General features: G+C 37.1%; 1 protein-coding gene across 3 annotated transcripts in view; it reads left to right on the top strand.

The window, feature by feature from the left end:
- Window positions 1–13445, top strand: part of CFAP58 (cilia and flagella associated protein 58) — a 57022-nt gene that overhangs the window by 20191 nt on the left and 23386 nt on the right. For all 3 annotated transcript variants that reach the window (XM_021400008.1, XM_021400010.1, XM_021400009.1), the window contains exons 10-14: window positions 2287–2448; window positions 5218–5364; window positions 8554–8694; window positions 9044–9267; window positions 11237–11348. In XM_021400008.1, the coding sequence (XP_021255683.1) occupies window positions 2287–2448; window positions 5218–5364; window positions 8554–8694; window positions 9044–9267; window positions 11237–11348 (786 nt within the window). The remainder of the gene's footprint in view (window positions 1–2286; window positions 2449–5217; window positions 5365–8553; window positions 8695–9043; window positions 9268–11236; window positions 11349–13445) is intronic.

The following is a 13445-nucleotide window of genomic DNA, read 5'->3' as shown; positions in this document are numbered from 1 at the left end:
CTCTTTCAAAATCATGATTTACTTGAGTGTAACTGATGAACAGAGTCAGTAAAGTTATATCCACAGCAATAAAATAGTTTAATTGTGGGAATTCAGATTAGTCTTACTCATCTAATTATTGGCCTGACTGACTGCTCATTTGCACCATTTTAAGCCAATGTTACTTGCTGAGTAGTGTTGCTTATCGATTAGCCAGTACAAATAAGAAAATTTCTGTTTATTTGCTCTTTGTTGTGTAGCTTGTGTTCCTTGGCTACAAACGTTAGTAGAATATTTCTATTTTGGCTTGGAATTCCTAGGTTTTCCAGTGATGACAGTTTTAGGCTGTTAGAAAGCAAGTAGGGAAGCAAATAAGGATGGCACCGGAGCTGAGTTCTTGGGTAGGTTCACTGAGCTAAACAGGTAACCAACACCAAATGAATTAAGTAAACAAGTGAAAAGTGAGACTGTATAGAAAAAAACTGTGAATTTTGAATTCTTTCTGCTTAGCTTTGGTCTCTCATTACCAAATCTCAGAGGTGTAGGTTACAGTCAGCTCAGTCATAGTTGAGGATACTCAGCCTCCCATAGGATACATTACATATAATCTTTTCTGTATTTATAAGGGAGAACTATTTGAGTTTAGTCACTCCTGGAAAAGTAGAATCAGCATCCTGACTATGACCACAACATTGAAAAACTTAGTCCATGAGCTTATTGCACTTACCTTGCATCAAAACCATGCAAAAGATTTACAAATGCAGTGACCTACTTTCAAATCTTGCTCCAGCCTATGATTGCTGTGTGCTAACTGAAAACATGCCTTATTGATTTCTACTCCCTGCTATTACTATTGGCAGGTTGTTTTAATAGAAAGGGAAAAGGCAAGAGTGGGTTATAAACTGGGACTGTGTTTTTGTATTGCACTGTAAGCGGTTTCTGGGATCTTCTGCAGTCAGCTTAAAATGTGCTAGAATTGTATTCCTGTGCCATAATAAAAATTTCTATATTTAGCAATCCCCTATCTTCAGAGTGGGTTGTGATAGAATAATCAATTAATTAAGCTCCTGCCTCATAGTTAGACCTCACAAGGCTTTACTGCTAAGCAAGGGACAACTTTGCCGACTGCAAACTTTGCAGTTATTGACTATCTGATGTAAACATTTTTATATGCTTCTGCATCAAACATAAATCAGAGCTCAAATGGCTACTTTCAAAACCAGTCTGGAGAACTGGCTATGAGATGCTGTTGTAAGTGGACTTCTTCCCTGGATTTTGTCCATAAGATTCCTCAGCTTTTTGCTTAATCTTTTGATCTTTTTCCTGGCTTTTAGTATGGCATTCTTTTCTCCCTCAGGCAGGGAACCTGAAAAATGGTGTTCCTGACATGTACTCCTTAGTTTCTTTTTATTTCTTTTCATCTCTTTCTATCAAACTATGATGGATTCTATTTGACTAATACTTGTTTGTGCTCCTTGGTTTTCATATTTGTACAGCAAGAGGAAGGTTCTTATTCTGAAAAAAAAAATAAATTAAAAAAGTGTATATTCAGAAGCCCATCATAACAATTAGCAATTATGTGTAGTTTTGCTCCTAAAATGTAGTAATTCTTATGTATTGTTGGGTTGGTAACAATTTAATGAAGTTGTCTATCAAATTTTGTATTTTTATTCATTGATACTTCATGTAATCATCTCTCTACAATCTACAGTCTTTGCTACTCTGTTCTCTTTATTTATCCTCCCTCATGGAAAAAGGTAATGGTGATTACCTGCTTATTTAGATCAAGTATGTGATTCACAGTTTGTGATCAGATATATGTTTTTTAAAAAGTTGAGTTGTTGGAAGTTAACTGGATTTCACAGCGGAGGAGTAAATGCAGGGCTTCTTTGAAAATGTTGTGTTTCCATCCATCTTATCATACGAATGACATCCAAAACCATGTTCGAAGTCTAGTTTTGCTTTATAAATAACCTAAGGCCGTTCTTAATGAAAGCTGCTCATGTTGATTTTGTTGGGCCAGCTGAGTGGCAATACTTCCAGTGGATTGTTTTTAAATTAAATATGTGCATATCTATAAGTTTTAGTCTTGAAAAAAAAAAAAAACAACGCCCTACGTATCAGATTGAAATAAAATCCAGAAAAGGTTAAACTTATACTTGGACATAAGAGATTTTAGCTGTAGCCTCAGCTTCTTATCATGGAGGTCTGAAGTTGTCACCCTAGATGAAAATCACAAACTCAGCTCCATCGAAATAATCTTGTGACGATGATTTAATCACGTTTATTTCCTTCTTTCTGCTTCAGGTCCTCCAGCACCTGAAAGATGTTGAAATACGGGAAGTGAAGATCTGTGATTATGAGAAGAAAATAGAAGAGGCTGAGATTAAATTAAAACAGGAACAAAACCGCTTTGAAACTGTGAGAACAGAGAGGAACCTGTACAGTAAAAATCTGATTGAAGCTAAGGTAGAAGAGTACTTTTCCCTTGTGTTTCCATCTCTGCTTATGTTGTGTTTTTTTTCTGATCTAATTTTATTTTCTTAAAAGGAAAGCTCACTGGTTTAATTGCAGAAATGATTTCTAAACTCCTCTGTCTTCCGAGAAAATGAATGTTTTAGGTCCCTAAATGTTCTTCTGGACAGTATGGATTTGGGCTGGCAATAGGAACTCTCAGTCATTGTATGGCGATACCCCAACTTAAAACTTTGCACAGAATCACAGTGTAATGGAACTATGGATTTATACAACACTATCAGGAAAGAAACTTCTTCCTTTCCTTCTTGACTCCACTCAATCCTATCCCTTTAGAAGTTGTACTGTGTGCATGAGAAATAGAGTTCAATGGGAATAAGATTGCCTCCTTAGCCCTGTATGCATGTAAGCGATAGTGTTTATTGTGATTTAGAAAGCAGAGGGAACACTTTCTCAGCTGAAGGAGAATTTTCTGGCAGAACTAAATGCTTCCACCTTGCTCATTCCTTTCAGTGAGTGTAATGTACCTCAGATAGTGATTCCTTCCATTCATAACTTTGCCTTGGGGATCTCACTAACGATACTAGAGGAAGAGAACAGATCACCTAAGAATACACTTAGTTATTCTGAGGTAAAGATCTACAATACTATACAAGTCCTGTTGTGGTTGACAGAGTCTGGGACCTCGGATAGCTATAGTTTACAGTACTGGGTTATTTCAGAATAATGTTTTTATAACATAATTGTAGTAGGTTACAATTTATGGTCTGATATGAATGGCTAGGTGTTTTGCCTGAGAAGCAAATAGGAACAAAATGTCCAAATTCCTGTCCTACTTTATGATTGATTAGACTAGGAATGAACTATTTTGCCAAGTGAGTGGGATGCTTTACTTGTCCACTGCCTGCTTCTTGTCATTAGAATACATTCTGGAAGTGGTGCTGCAGTTCTTGCTGCTCCCAAACAATCCCTTAGGAAAAATAATAGTTAATCAGCATTGAACTGTATTTTATATATATATATATCCAATATAAATTCTCTTACTTAGGAAGAACTGTTCAGTTATGAAAAGAAGCAATGAATTCATCAGTCTCTTCAGGATTTGAGTGTTATATGGTGGCATTCATAATGCTGTTCAAGTTTCAAGTTATTAGAGGCTGTTATTTATACTTCAATAACTTGCTTAGCTTACCATAAAACTTTTTAGCAAGTCCTTTTGTGAAGTAAAACAAATTTGCATGAGGGTGTTTAGGTAAAGCTAGATGAAGGTATTTTGGGATTGCTTAATACGGAAAGGTCCCCACCTTACTAATGATCTCCATGTTGGCAGGCTTTCAGTATGATTTTCAAATGTTTTTTATACTCACCTCTGAGGTTCCTTTTGTTGTTTGGAGCTCATTTGTTTACACAAGTTGATTAGAACACCTGTTTGCAAAAAAATTGTGTTGTCTTACTGCTCTTCATCAAATAGAGAAGTAGGACTGTATTTGGGTATACATCCGGGCACTAGATTTTAAATATGTCTCGTCCTTTATATTAGTTCAGAGATTTATGGGCTATTTAGCAAAACCTGCTTTTAACATGACATTTGCATTCACAGGACTGACTGAACGTGCAGGCAGGTGAGCCTACTGGCATATTATTACATTTATTTCCAGTTCATTTAATTGTCTGTCTGTGGACCACCAAATAAGTATGGAGTCCATGTTTGTTGTTTTGTTTAAGACCTGTCAGACTGGTAATCGGTACTTTCTCACCACCATTTGCAAAGGGTGTCATGACTCAAGATCTTACTTGACTGTGTCAAGCACATCATGAAAGAAAATGTTGCTCATTTATCAAGTTAATTCACACGTATGGTGGACAGTGCTGAAAGAGCTCTAAACCTAGTATGGTTTTGTACCGAAGCAGAATTTATTCATGTGAAATGTTACTCAGTATTCTCTGCGAGGCAGAAGCCTAACGGCTCATAAAGCTACTTTTGCTAGGCTAAGAGGAGAATGTCTGTCTACACGTTGAATTTACTGGCTTCCCCTTCATGTCACAATGTCTACCATCACTGCAGTCAGTGAAAGAGTTCCTTAGTGTTGCATGGGCAGGCACATTTGTGTTGTGAGTTGTCAGGGTGGCCTCATCTCTCTGCAGTGCTAGCAGGCATATTGCTCTGTATTTTGAATCTAAAATTGATGCCAGATATTCTCATACCAGGATGTTTTCTGTCTCTGAGCACACTTTTCCCACTTGGGTTTGTGTAAGCTAACAAAAAAAGCAAAATGGAGACAAGCTATATTCACAGGCATTTTTGTATCTTGTTCATAGCTATATTTGTTTTTTTTTTTAAAAAAAAACTTCTCCCCAAACATTTGTGCCCAACTGTTTACAGCCTTATTGAAAAACACGGTACTAGAAGCATGGAAACAAATGGATAGAATCAAAATCTTGTTATTAATTTGGATTCTAGTTCTTCTTTTGTGTCTAGAACTTCAAACAAAGTGGCTTATTATACTCATTATTAATAACCATTGTTGTTTTCCATATGCCTTTTAGAGACCTTTTTACAGCAATGTCATGCTAGCATAAACTAAAAATTATAATTTAACAAAACTGTTATGTTCTGTTGTATTAAAATGTAATGTCTTGTGGTATGTACTACACATCTCTCAAGCGCTGTGGTTTTATTTTCCAGTATTGAGACAGCCTGAATTCCTTCACAAAAACTTACCCTTTTTTCATCCCTTTTGTGATCACTTTCTGCCCTATTAGGATGAGATAACAGAAATGAAGAAGAGACTGAAAACTGTGACGCATCAGGGGGATCAGCTGAAAGAGGAGATTTCAAAGAATGAAGAAGCTCTTGTGAAAGCACGTCTAGAACATCAGCGACTAGAGAGGGAGAAGGAATCACTGAAAGTAAGAGTCCTTACATACACACCTTATTACAAAGGACGGCTCCTATGATTTTAGAGACTTCATTGTTTTCCTGGTCTGTGGGAGTTATTTGGCTGTATTTTATAAAAGCTGAAGCCCAGCTGAAGTGTTCCTTATATCTGTTGGTTATACAAGTCTTCCACGTATCTGACAAATTTCATCTCTGCCTGTGATTATAGTTAGAAAGGTCCTAGACTGTCTTGTTAAGCTTTAAATCTCTTGGTGACTCAATGTTTTTACTACAAAGTTCCATCGCACAAGTGTAGATTTTGGGAATAACCTGCTTGTTGTAAACTTTTTTCAATGCAGACCTTTGTAATTCAAGTTTTCCTTTCTTTAAACTTCTTTCTGTCTGCTGTTTTCAAGTGCAAACCCAATAATATTACACTTAACAATCCTGAGCTTGAAGTCTGAGCTTGAAGCTCCATTCCTTCTTCTCAGCCCTGTCTGCAGCCCATTTTTAGATATACTATTAAATTTGTGGTGATACCTCAAATACAATTTGTTGCTCTCTCAAAAGATACAAGGAGTTTGTGTCGAACGCAACTTATTTTTCTCTTCACTAGGCACTAGAAAAAAACAAAACTTCAAACAAACAACACCCCCAAAACCTGTGCCATTTCCACAATATTTTCTTTTGATAGCTTATTGCTGTGCTGCAATGACTTCTTAGGTTTTCAGCCCATCTCAGCAACGCTACAGTTATGACAAGATGCCAATAAAGTTTTGTAAAAAGGTGATGAATTTATTTTTTATATCTGATCTGTCTCAGTTGCTCTATCAGCAAAGAAGTCAAATAATGCCTCGTTTTCCATGTGCAGCATTCTGCCTTAACTAGTCACCAATTCTGTCTCATCACCTCAGAATTCTCTGCCATCCATTTGACAAACTTATGATTGTTACATGGTTTACCCCCTCAATTATTTACCAGCAAGTGTGTCCATGGACTGGCATCACGTTAGTGAATAGCTTCAGGGCTTTGTGGTCTTCTGCCTGAATGTCTCTGCTGAATGCTAAAGCAGAGGAGAATTCAAAGAGGAGGCTGACGGACACTGGCACAAAAGAACCCAATTATTTGTGTAGCAAGCCAGCTTCAATTTGTCCTGTTTGCACTGATGTGAAGGAAGCAAGCTGTTCTCAGGAAATCAGTTTAAAGAATGCGCTAAAGCACGGAGGAGTGAGATTCACAGGTATGAGATTACAGGGACATGGGACTTATGTTTAGCTCTGCTGTCAGAAAGGTCTTAAAAATGTGTGATCATGGCAAATGAAGCATGGGATGCCTGATCCAAGCTCCATTAAAGCCTACACAATGCCATCTTTTGGTTTCAGTTGGCCTTCTTACAGGCTTGCAGATCAGATTTGTTTGGCAAAACAAGCATCCAAGTCCAAATATGTATCTGAAAGCTGTAAGAAGTATGGCTCTCCAGGTTTGAGATGCTGTTAAGAACTTTTGTCCTTTTGTTTTTCAGCATTTTCTAGAAATCTGAATGTGAAACCTTTGATTTACTGTTAGTATTATTTCAACATTCTCTGTCCAGTCTTCTAAAATCTCTATTTTTTTTTCTCATTTTTACAGCAAATACAAAAAAACCTCTTCACTTACTATAGTATTTCAGAACCTAAACAGGAATTTCGTTTTAGTTTGAGATGCTGGCATATAAATGTTCCATATAAATTCTTCCTTCTTGCTGAATATGCTTCAGTTCTTGCAGACTCTCTGAACCAACGTCATGAGATGTGCTCATTTACAACAGTTTCAGACCTGGCACTTTTTCTGGTCTTACTGTGTTTATTCATTTCTTTTTCTATGTATGCAGATCCTGATACTGTAATCTTCAGTGTATTTAACCTCAGTGAAAGTTCTGTTAGTTTGTGGGGCACGTGTGTGGCTTAAAGTATTTATGTTCTTTACTGTACATGGTTGTTGAGATCTACTTAAACTTAGTACGTATCAGTGAGATTTATTTACATAAATGTTTGCTGCCAACATCTGCTGCCACTCCTTATTTACAACTCATATTTTTTGTGACGTAAGGAGAACATAGAATTTTGATATATTAAAAAAAATATTATCCAGCAACATGAAATGCATGAGCAGTTTTACATCTGTAGACAGCTTTTGCACGCTCTTGATTGCATTTTGATATGAAGTGGCTTGCATTTTTCTTCAACTGATGGATTCTAATAAACATCCAACATTGAGTAAGAGAGATATGAAAGTTGCACTTATAGGAAAATGAGAATTTTATTAAAGAAAATAAGAATTGAACATGTTGTTTTATTATGATGATGTAACTGTTTTTTCTGTCTTAAATCAATATTTTTAGGTGCAGACTTTATCACAGCCTCATTCATTCAGCATTCAAATATTCTCTTTTTGAAAAGGCAGCGTGAACATTTAACTGTAGTCACCTAGTTCCATCTTGTCTGTAGCTAATTGCCTATTAATGCTAGAAATTTTTAATAATCCAAGAAGATCTCAGTATTTTTTCTCTACATATTTGTCTTGAATTACACAGTTCACGACAGTAGGATAGAATTACCCAGTAATTTCCAGTATTTGTGTTAGTGGCGTGCAATCACTATAACAATGCATTACATAAATTTTTCTTAGGAGCAGTCCTTCCTTTTCCAGTCTTCTACACTTCCACTAAATGCTAACGCTCTTTAATTTTGCTCTTTTGTGCCTAGTTGCCTTGTTCTCCACATATTCTTTTCTTGCATTCTGAAGCATGTCCTGAGTAGGTAGTGATTTGTATAGTGTAGATCATTGCCCTTCCTAGCAAGGTGAGCTATCCTTTCTCATGTCCCAGCCTTACTTTTAACTTATGTCTGCTAGATTTTTACAACAAAGTAACTACTCAATTGAAAAAACTCTCAAAATATGACCTTTAGAAAAATACTAAATGAGACTCCTCTGAATTACAATTTGAGCCATTATTTAGATAAAAATCCTTCTAAATTTCTGTTGTATATACAAATATTAAAATACTGTTTGAGTCTTCATCTTGCTTGTCTTAGCGATTTATTCTCAAAAATTAACAAAACATGTACCTGTTAGGAAATGAAACGAATGTATGAGACTGTATTCCTAACTTGTAATCCCAGGTATATATAATGGGAAGTTGTTACTAAGCACAGTTTACCTGTATTATTTGACTCCACCAGGCTGAACTGTTTAAGATGAGACAACAAGCTCTGGAGACCAAGCACTTTATAGAAAATCAGGAGGCAGAAGAGAGAAAACTCCTAAAAATTATTGCTGAGGCTGATGCTGAGAGGCTGAAGCAGAAGAAGGAATATGACCGGGTAGGAATCTCAGATTTGGCTTTTCCAACACACTGCGTCCTGTTCACTCAGTTCAATGCACTGTTAAGATCCAGATCCGCAGCTACTGTAAAAGTGATACTTCTAAAGCTTCATAGTGCTATTGAAATAAACATGTTAAGATACTGGAGTGGAATAATGTAGTTTACATATGATTCAGGAGACTAAACTCTAAAAGGAGAAACTACTAGGCCATTGCTATGGCTTTTTCATTAATAACAGTGAAACTTCTTAATGCATGTGATTTTCACTGATGAAAATAGAATCATGATGCTTTGAAACTGTGCTGAGGAACTGTAACTGAGTTTATTGCATTGACCTGCATCCTTAGGTTATCAACGAGAGAGATGTCCTTGGGTCCCAGCTTGTTCGGCGCAATGATGAAGTGGCTCTTCTCTATGAAAAGATCAAAATCCAGCAATCCATCTTAAACAAGGGTGAGACCCAGTACAGACAGAGAATGGAAGACATCCGGCTTCTCAAGCTGGAGATTAGAAAACTTCGTCGTGAGAAGGGAATACTTGGTAAAACTGTGGCTAATGTACAGGAGCTCAGGTAGAAAATCTGTTTGAATACATTTTTGTAGTGACTGCATACTTGATTCTGTATTTGAGACATAGAATTATATTCATGTATGATAAAGATTTGTATCAACAAACATACCTTGGAGAAGGGGATCATTTGCTTTGACCTTACACGCACCAGATTAAGTTCACAAAGGAACTAATCACTGATTAAGAAAATTAAAATATAAGACTGATAAAAGGGGGTAAAAAAACATCTTGTCCTAAGCTGAAGTAGTTTCTAAGTTTCACCTTGTACTGTGAGTTACTGCCTGCAGAATAAACTTGACAGACAGCAGCAGAGAAGATGTTCATAGTTCAGTGAGCTACTTAGTGGTACCTAGGGCCCAAATTAGTGGAACTGCTTTTTATTAGGCAATCTACAGAGGATGGGGAGCAATTGACATATTTATAACAAACTCCTACTCATTTTCAGAGCTCTTTCCTTCCAGATTTATATGTAGACTTGCTCTGAGAGAAAGATTTAGTTAAATTTTTCATTGAAGGTTGTGTTTCTTTAAAACGGAATTTTAATAGCCCCAGTCTGATTTATTTCCTCCTCCTCTGGCGTAGTGCTTCCCTTCTTTTTTTTAATGCCCCCAAGCTTAAGGTGTATTCTTTGCTGACATGAAGCTATTGTGATTTTCTGTAGAATCAGTCTTGGTGTGTAAGAAGCAGCAGGTATGTTGTCAGCAGAGAACCATTGTATTATTCTATATAGGTTTCACACTTTTGAGTGAGATATTTAGTTTAACTATATGGGTATAATTCCACGGCTTTCATTGGAGCAAATTTACTTCAGTCTGTGGTCAGTCCCATTGACTCCCGTGGAATTATGCCAGCTTGATTTGGTGTAAGATAAAAAAGAACTGGGCACAAAACGCTAGCAACTGCGGTTTTCATTGACTGACTGCAGGCAGGAATAGAATTTGAATTCTCTGCCCAAATGCATTCAGCTGAAAGCCTGTTACTGCATTGAAACTCGGTAAAGGCATTGAGGTATAGTGCTATACATGCCATGATGGGTGGATCAATTCTTGCTAACTACAGCAGCAATCACATACTTTAATGAAGTCCAAAACTATCATGAAAACTGTCTGTCGAAAGAGTCCATTCATCAGCTGTGCTGCTAATTAGCTTTCTTGATTTGCCAATTGGAGATGTTCTTTTTTTCCTTTTCCATAACCTTGTCCAACCTCACAGTTAAAAGAGAAAAAAGGCCTTTTTCTGTTTAGTGAGCTAAATTCAATGCTGAGGTTGGCAGGGAAAGGTTCAGTGGAGAAGGCACATGGTGATTCTCCACTTCCTTTCCCCTTCAGGTACTTACAGGATCTACCCACCAAAATGATAAGGATTGGATCCTTGCAGAATGTGCCTTATTGTTTCCTGCTTTTTCACTCCTTGACCCTAGCATATGAGTCTTAGTTGTCAAAGTGTCTTTGGACCACTCAACTAACTTTAAATTCAGCAACAAATAGTGTCTGGAGTCCCTTGAGGAGAGGAAGTAAAAGAAAACAAAGTTGGGTTCTCTAAAGAACAGTGTTCTTCATAATTAGGTCCTACAGTGTGTTTTATTTATGGGATTGTGCGAGCCACGTTGTTTTAAAACCTTCTTTCAAATACAAACTGTTAGATTCAGTACAGAGGTAATTCCATGACTGTGATTTGTAGGTTACTGTAGATGAATTAACTGACCTGAAAACTGATGAAAAGTCCCATTTTTGAATCATTCTTACTGAAGTGAATGAAGAGGTCTACCTGTGTTATCCTATAGGACCACCTATATAGTGTTCTTAGACAAATGTTTATTTCAAGAGTCACATTGCTGGTGTTGTAATGTGTGGACGAATGGTTTCTGCGTGTTCATATTAATGCCTTGGATAGATTAGTTTGGTTTCAGTGTGGTGTTTTCTTGTTTCTCTTTTTTTTTTTTTTCCTTTTTGTTTTATTCTGATCTTAAGACAGGAGGTTCATCACATGCGGAAGGAGCTGTTAAGAGAACAGACTCGGTGCAAAGTTTTGGAAGAAGAACTGGAGAATCCCTTGAATGTTCACAGATGGAGAAAACTAGAGGTAATATCTCTGCATCAAATTTCTAAAGCCCATATTTCTAAATCAGTGACACAGCATAAAGCCTATTTACTTTACTGTTATGCAAATTATGTGGAAGGGCAGGCAGACTGAAATTTCCATAGTACCAAAGGAGTAGTTAACTGCTGAATGGTTTCCTTGCACAATGCAATCAGTGTTATTTTTGTGTCATTTTCTCAATGAAAAATTGCAGAGGGAATTGTAAAGTGAGTAGAATTGCTAAAAAGAGTAAGAATGCATAAGGTGAATTTAGAAGGACCCTAACATGGGTGAAGTGAATGAGGATGAGAGGGGAAGGGTATAATCCTACTCTCACCAATCAGATTTAAGTGGGAATAAAGAACTAGTAAAGCTGATAGGGCGTATGAACTGGGAAACAGACGGCCCTGAAGTCACATGTCACATTTTTCACCACATCTGTGAAAAAAGGAAAAGTACACATAAGCACTGGTGGGCTTCCAAAGGTAGTCATTCTGGGTAATATGAGGTCAGCTGTTACATAAACAGCAAATCTAAATTTTCACACTATTTGAACCTACCAAATGAAGTGGAAAAATAATAAATCTGTCAAGCATAGACCAAATACATGAGCATCAGTTGGCATCACTGCATGTTTTCAAAGTAAGTGAGGGCCAGGTGTGATTTCTTTGTTGCATGGGTCTCCGATCTGATGCCAGCCTGAGTAGCTTAGCTACTCTAATAATGAGTGTTGACGTGTTATTCCCTCCAGAAGTAGAGTTGAACGTGCTTACTAGCATAGTAGTTAATTTCTGTTCTTTCCATGCTGAGCTTTAAAGTTTGAACAGTGTGATTAGCTTTTCTCATGAAAGTGAAGGATGCTGTCCTCAGTTAAAGACATCTAGGCACAATCTCTAGTAGTGTCACACAACAAAGGCAAGTCAGCCAGTGGAAGCATCCTGTGTTGGGAGAATGCATTTATGAAGGCAGATAATGGAAAATGATTTCTTTCCAGTCTAGATCAGTGGTTTGTATTTGAAACACAGAAAAACCACCAGATGACCAAATTCATATGAAATAATCCTGTTGGGGTTTTGGTTCAATTCCTAATCAACAAACATCCTAACATCACTATTGTTGTCACAAATTGGCACCATTTTTGGACAGTGCTGTGGAACAATCACAGTCTGAGTGGTTCACGGGGCCTAAACTACTTTTTAGCCTGGTTTCTCAGTAAATGATGCATTGTGAGCACTGTATGTGTATCTTTGTTAGTGTGTTCCAGTTACACTTGAATTTATTAGCTAATTTAGGTAAAATCTGATAGTGTAAAGAGCCATGAGATATCAAGGTTCTCAGGTTTCCTAGTTTTTCAAGGTTTCCTATGCAGGAAAGAAGTGTTGTGGATCCCTAGGTGGGAAAACTTCAATCAGTTTGCTCTTCATTAAACAGTAAAGGGTACAATAAGAAGATACAAAAGGTGGGAAAGTAAGCTTTGATGGGTGCTCCCCACAGACTTATTTGTCTCCTCCTTAGAGCTTTTTCCACGTACAATCTGTGATGAAAGAATGAAAAGAGAAGGAGAGAAAGCCATATGCTACCTCCTGGTCTTTACAGGCTATGTAGACAGAAGAGAGCAACATAGCGGCTACAGTCCATCATCTTTTTAAGCACTAACCACCACTGAAGAATGAGATTCCACAAATGCAGGCACTTTAAAGCCTTATAATAATTTGTCAGTATACCCCAACAACTTGCTTATCCTAACTTCTCAATCTATTTCAAAGACTATATTGCAGTATTTTTCTTCCGTTCAAGAGAAAAAAATTTCCCTCTCCTAAAATTCCACTTGTCACTGTTCGGGGTTTTTAAAACAGTGGGATGTGCTTGCTCTGCTCTCTGTATTTTAGGAGACAATTTCAGTTTCTGCTAAAAATGATAATACTAATCTCCTTTTTCTTCCTTGTCAAATGGTTCTGCCAATCTGTTGGTTTGGGGGTTACGTTCTGAAGGACTCCTACTTAGATGTTCTGAGAAGTTTTCGGAAGTGTAATAGTGTTAAGCGTGAGCACAGTCTGACTGTTCTTCAAGAGGCAGAGATTTCATATTCAGAACTCCTTG

The sequence above is a fragment of the Numida meleagris genome, chromosome 5, assembly GCF_002078875.1.
Source record: "Numida meleagris isolate 19003 breed g44 Domestic line chromosome 5, NumMel1.0, whole genome shotgun sequence".
NCBI classification, from domain to species: Eukaryota; Metazoa; Chordata; class Aves; order Galliformes; family Numididae; genus Numida; species Numida meleagris.
The sequence above is the reverse complement of the archived record's forward strand: the minus strand, read 5'-3'. Positions and strand labels throughout refer to the sequence as shown.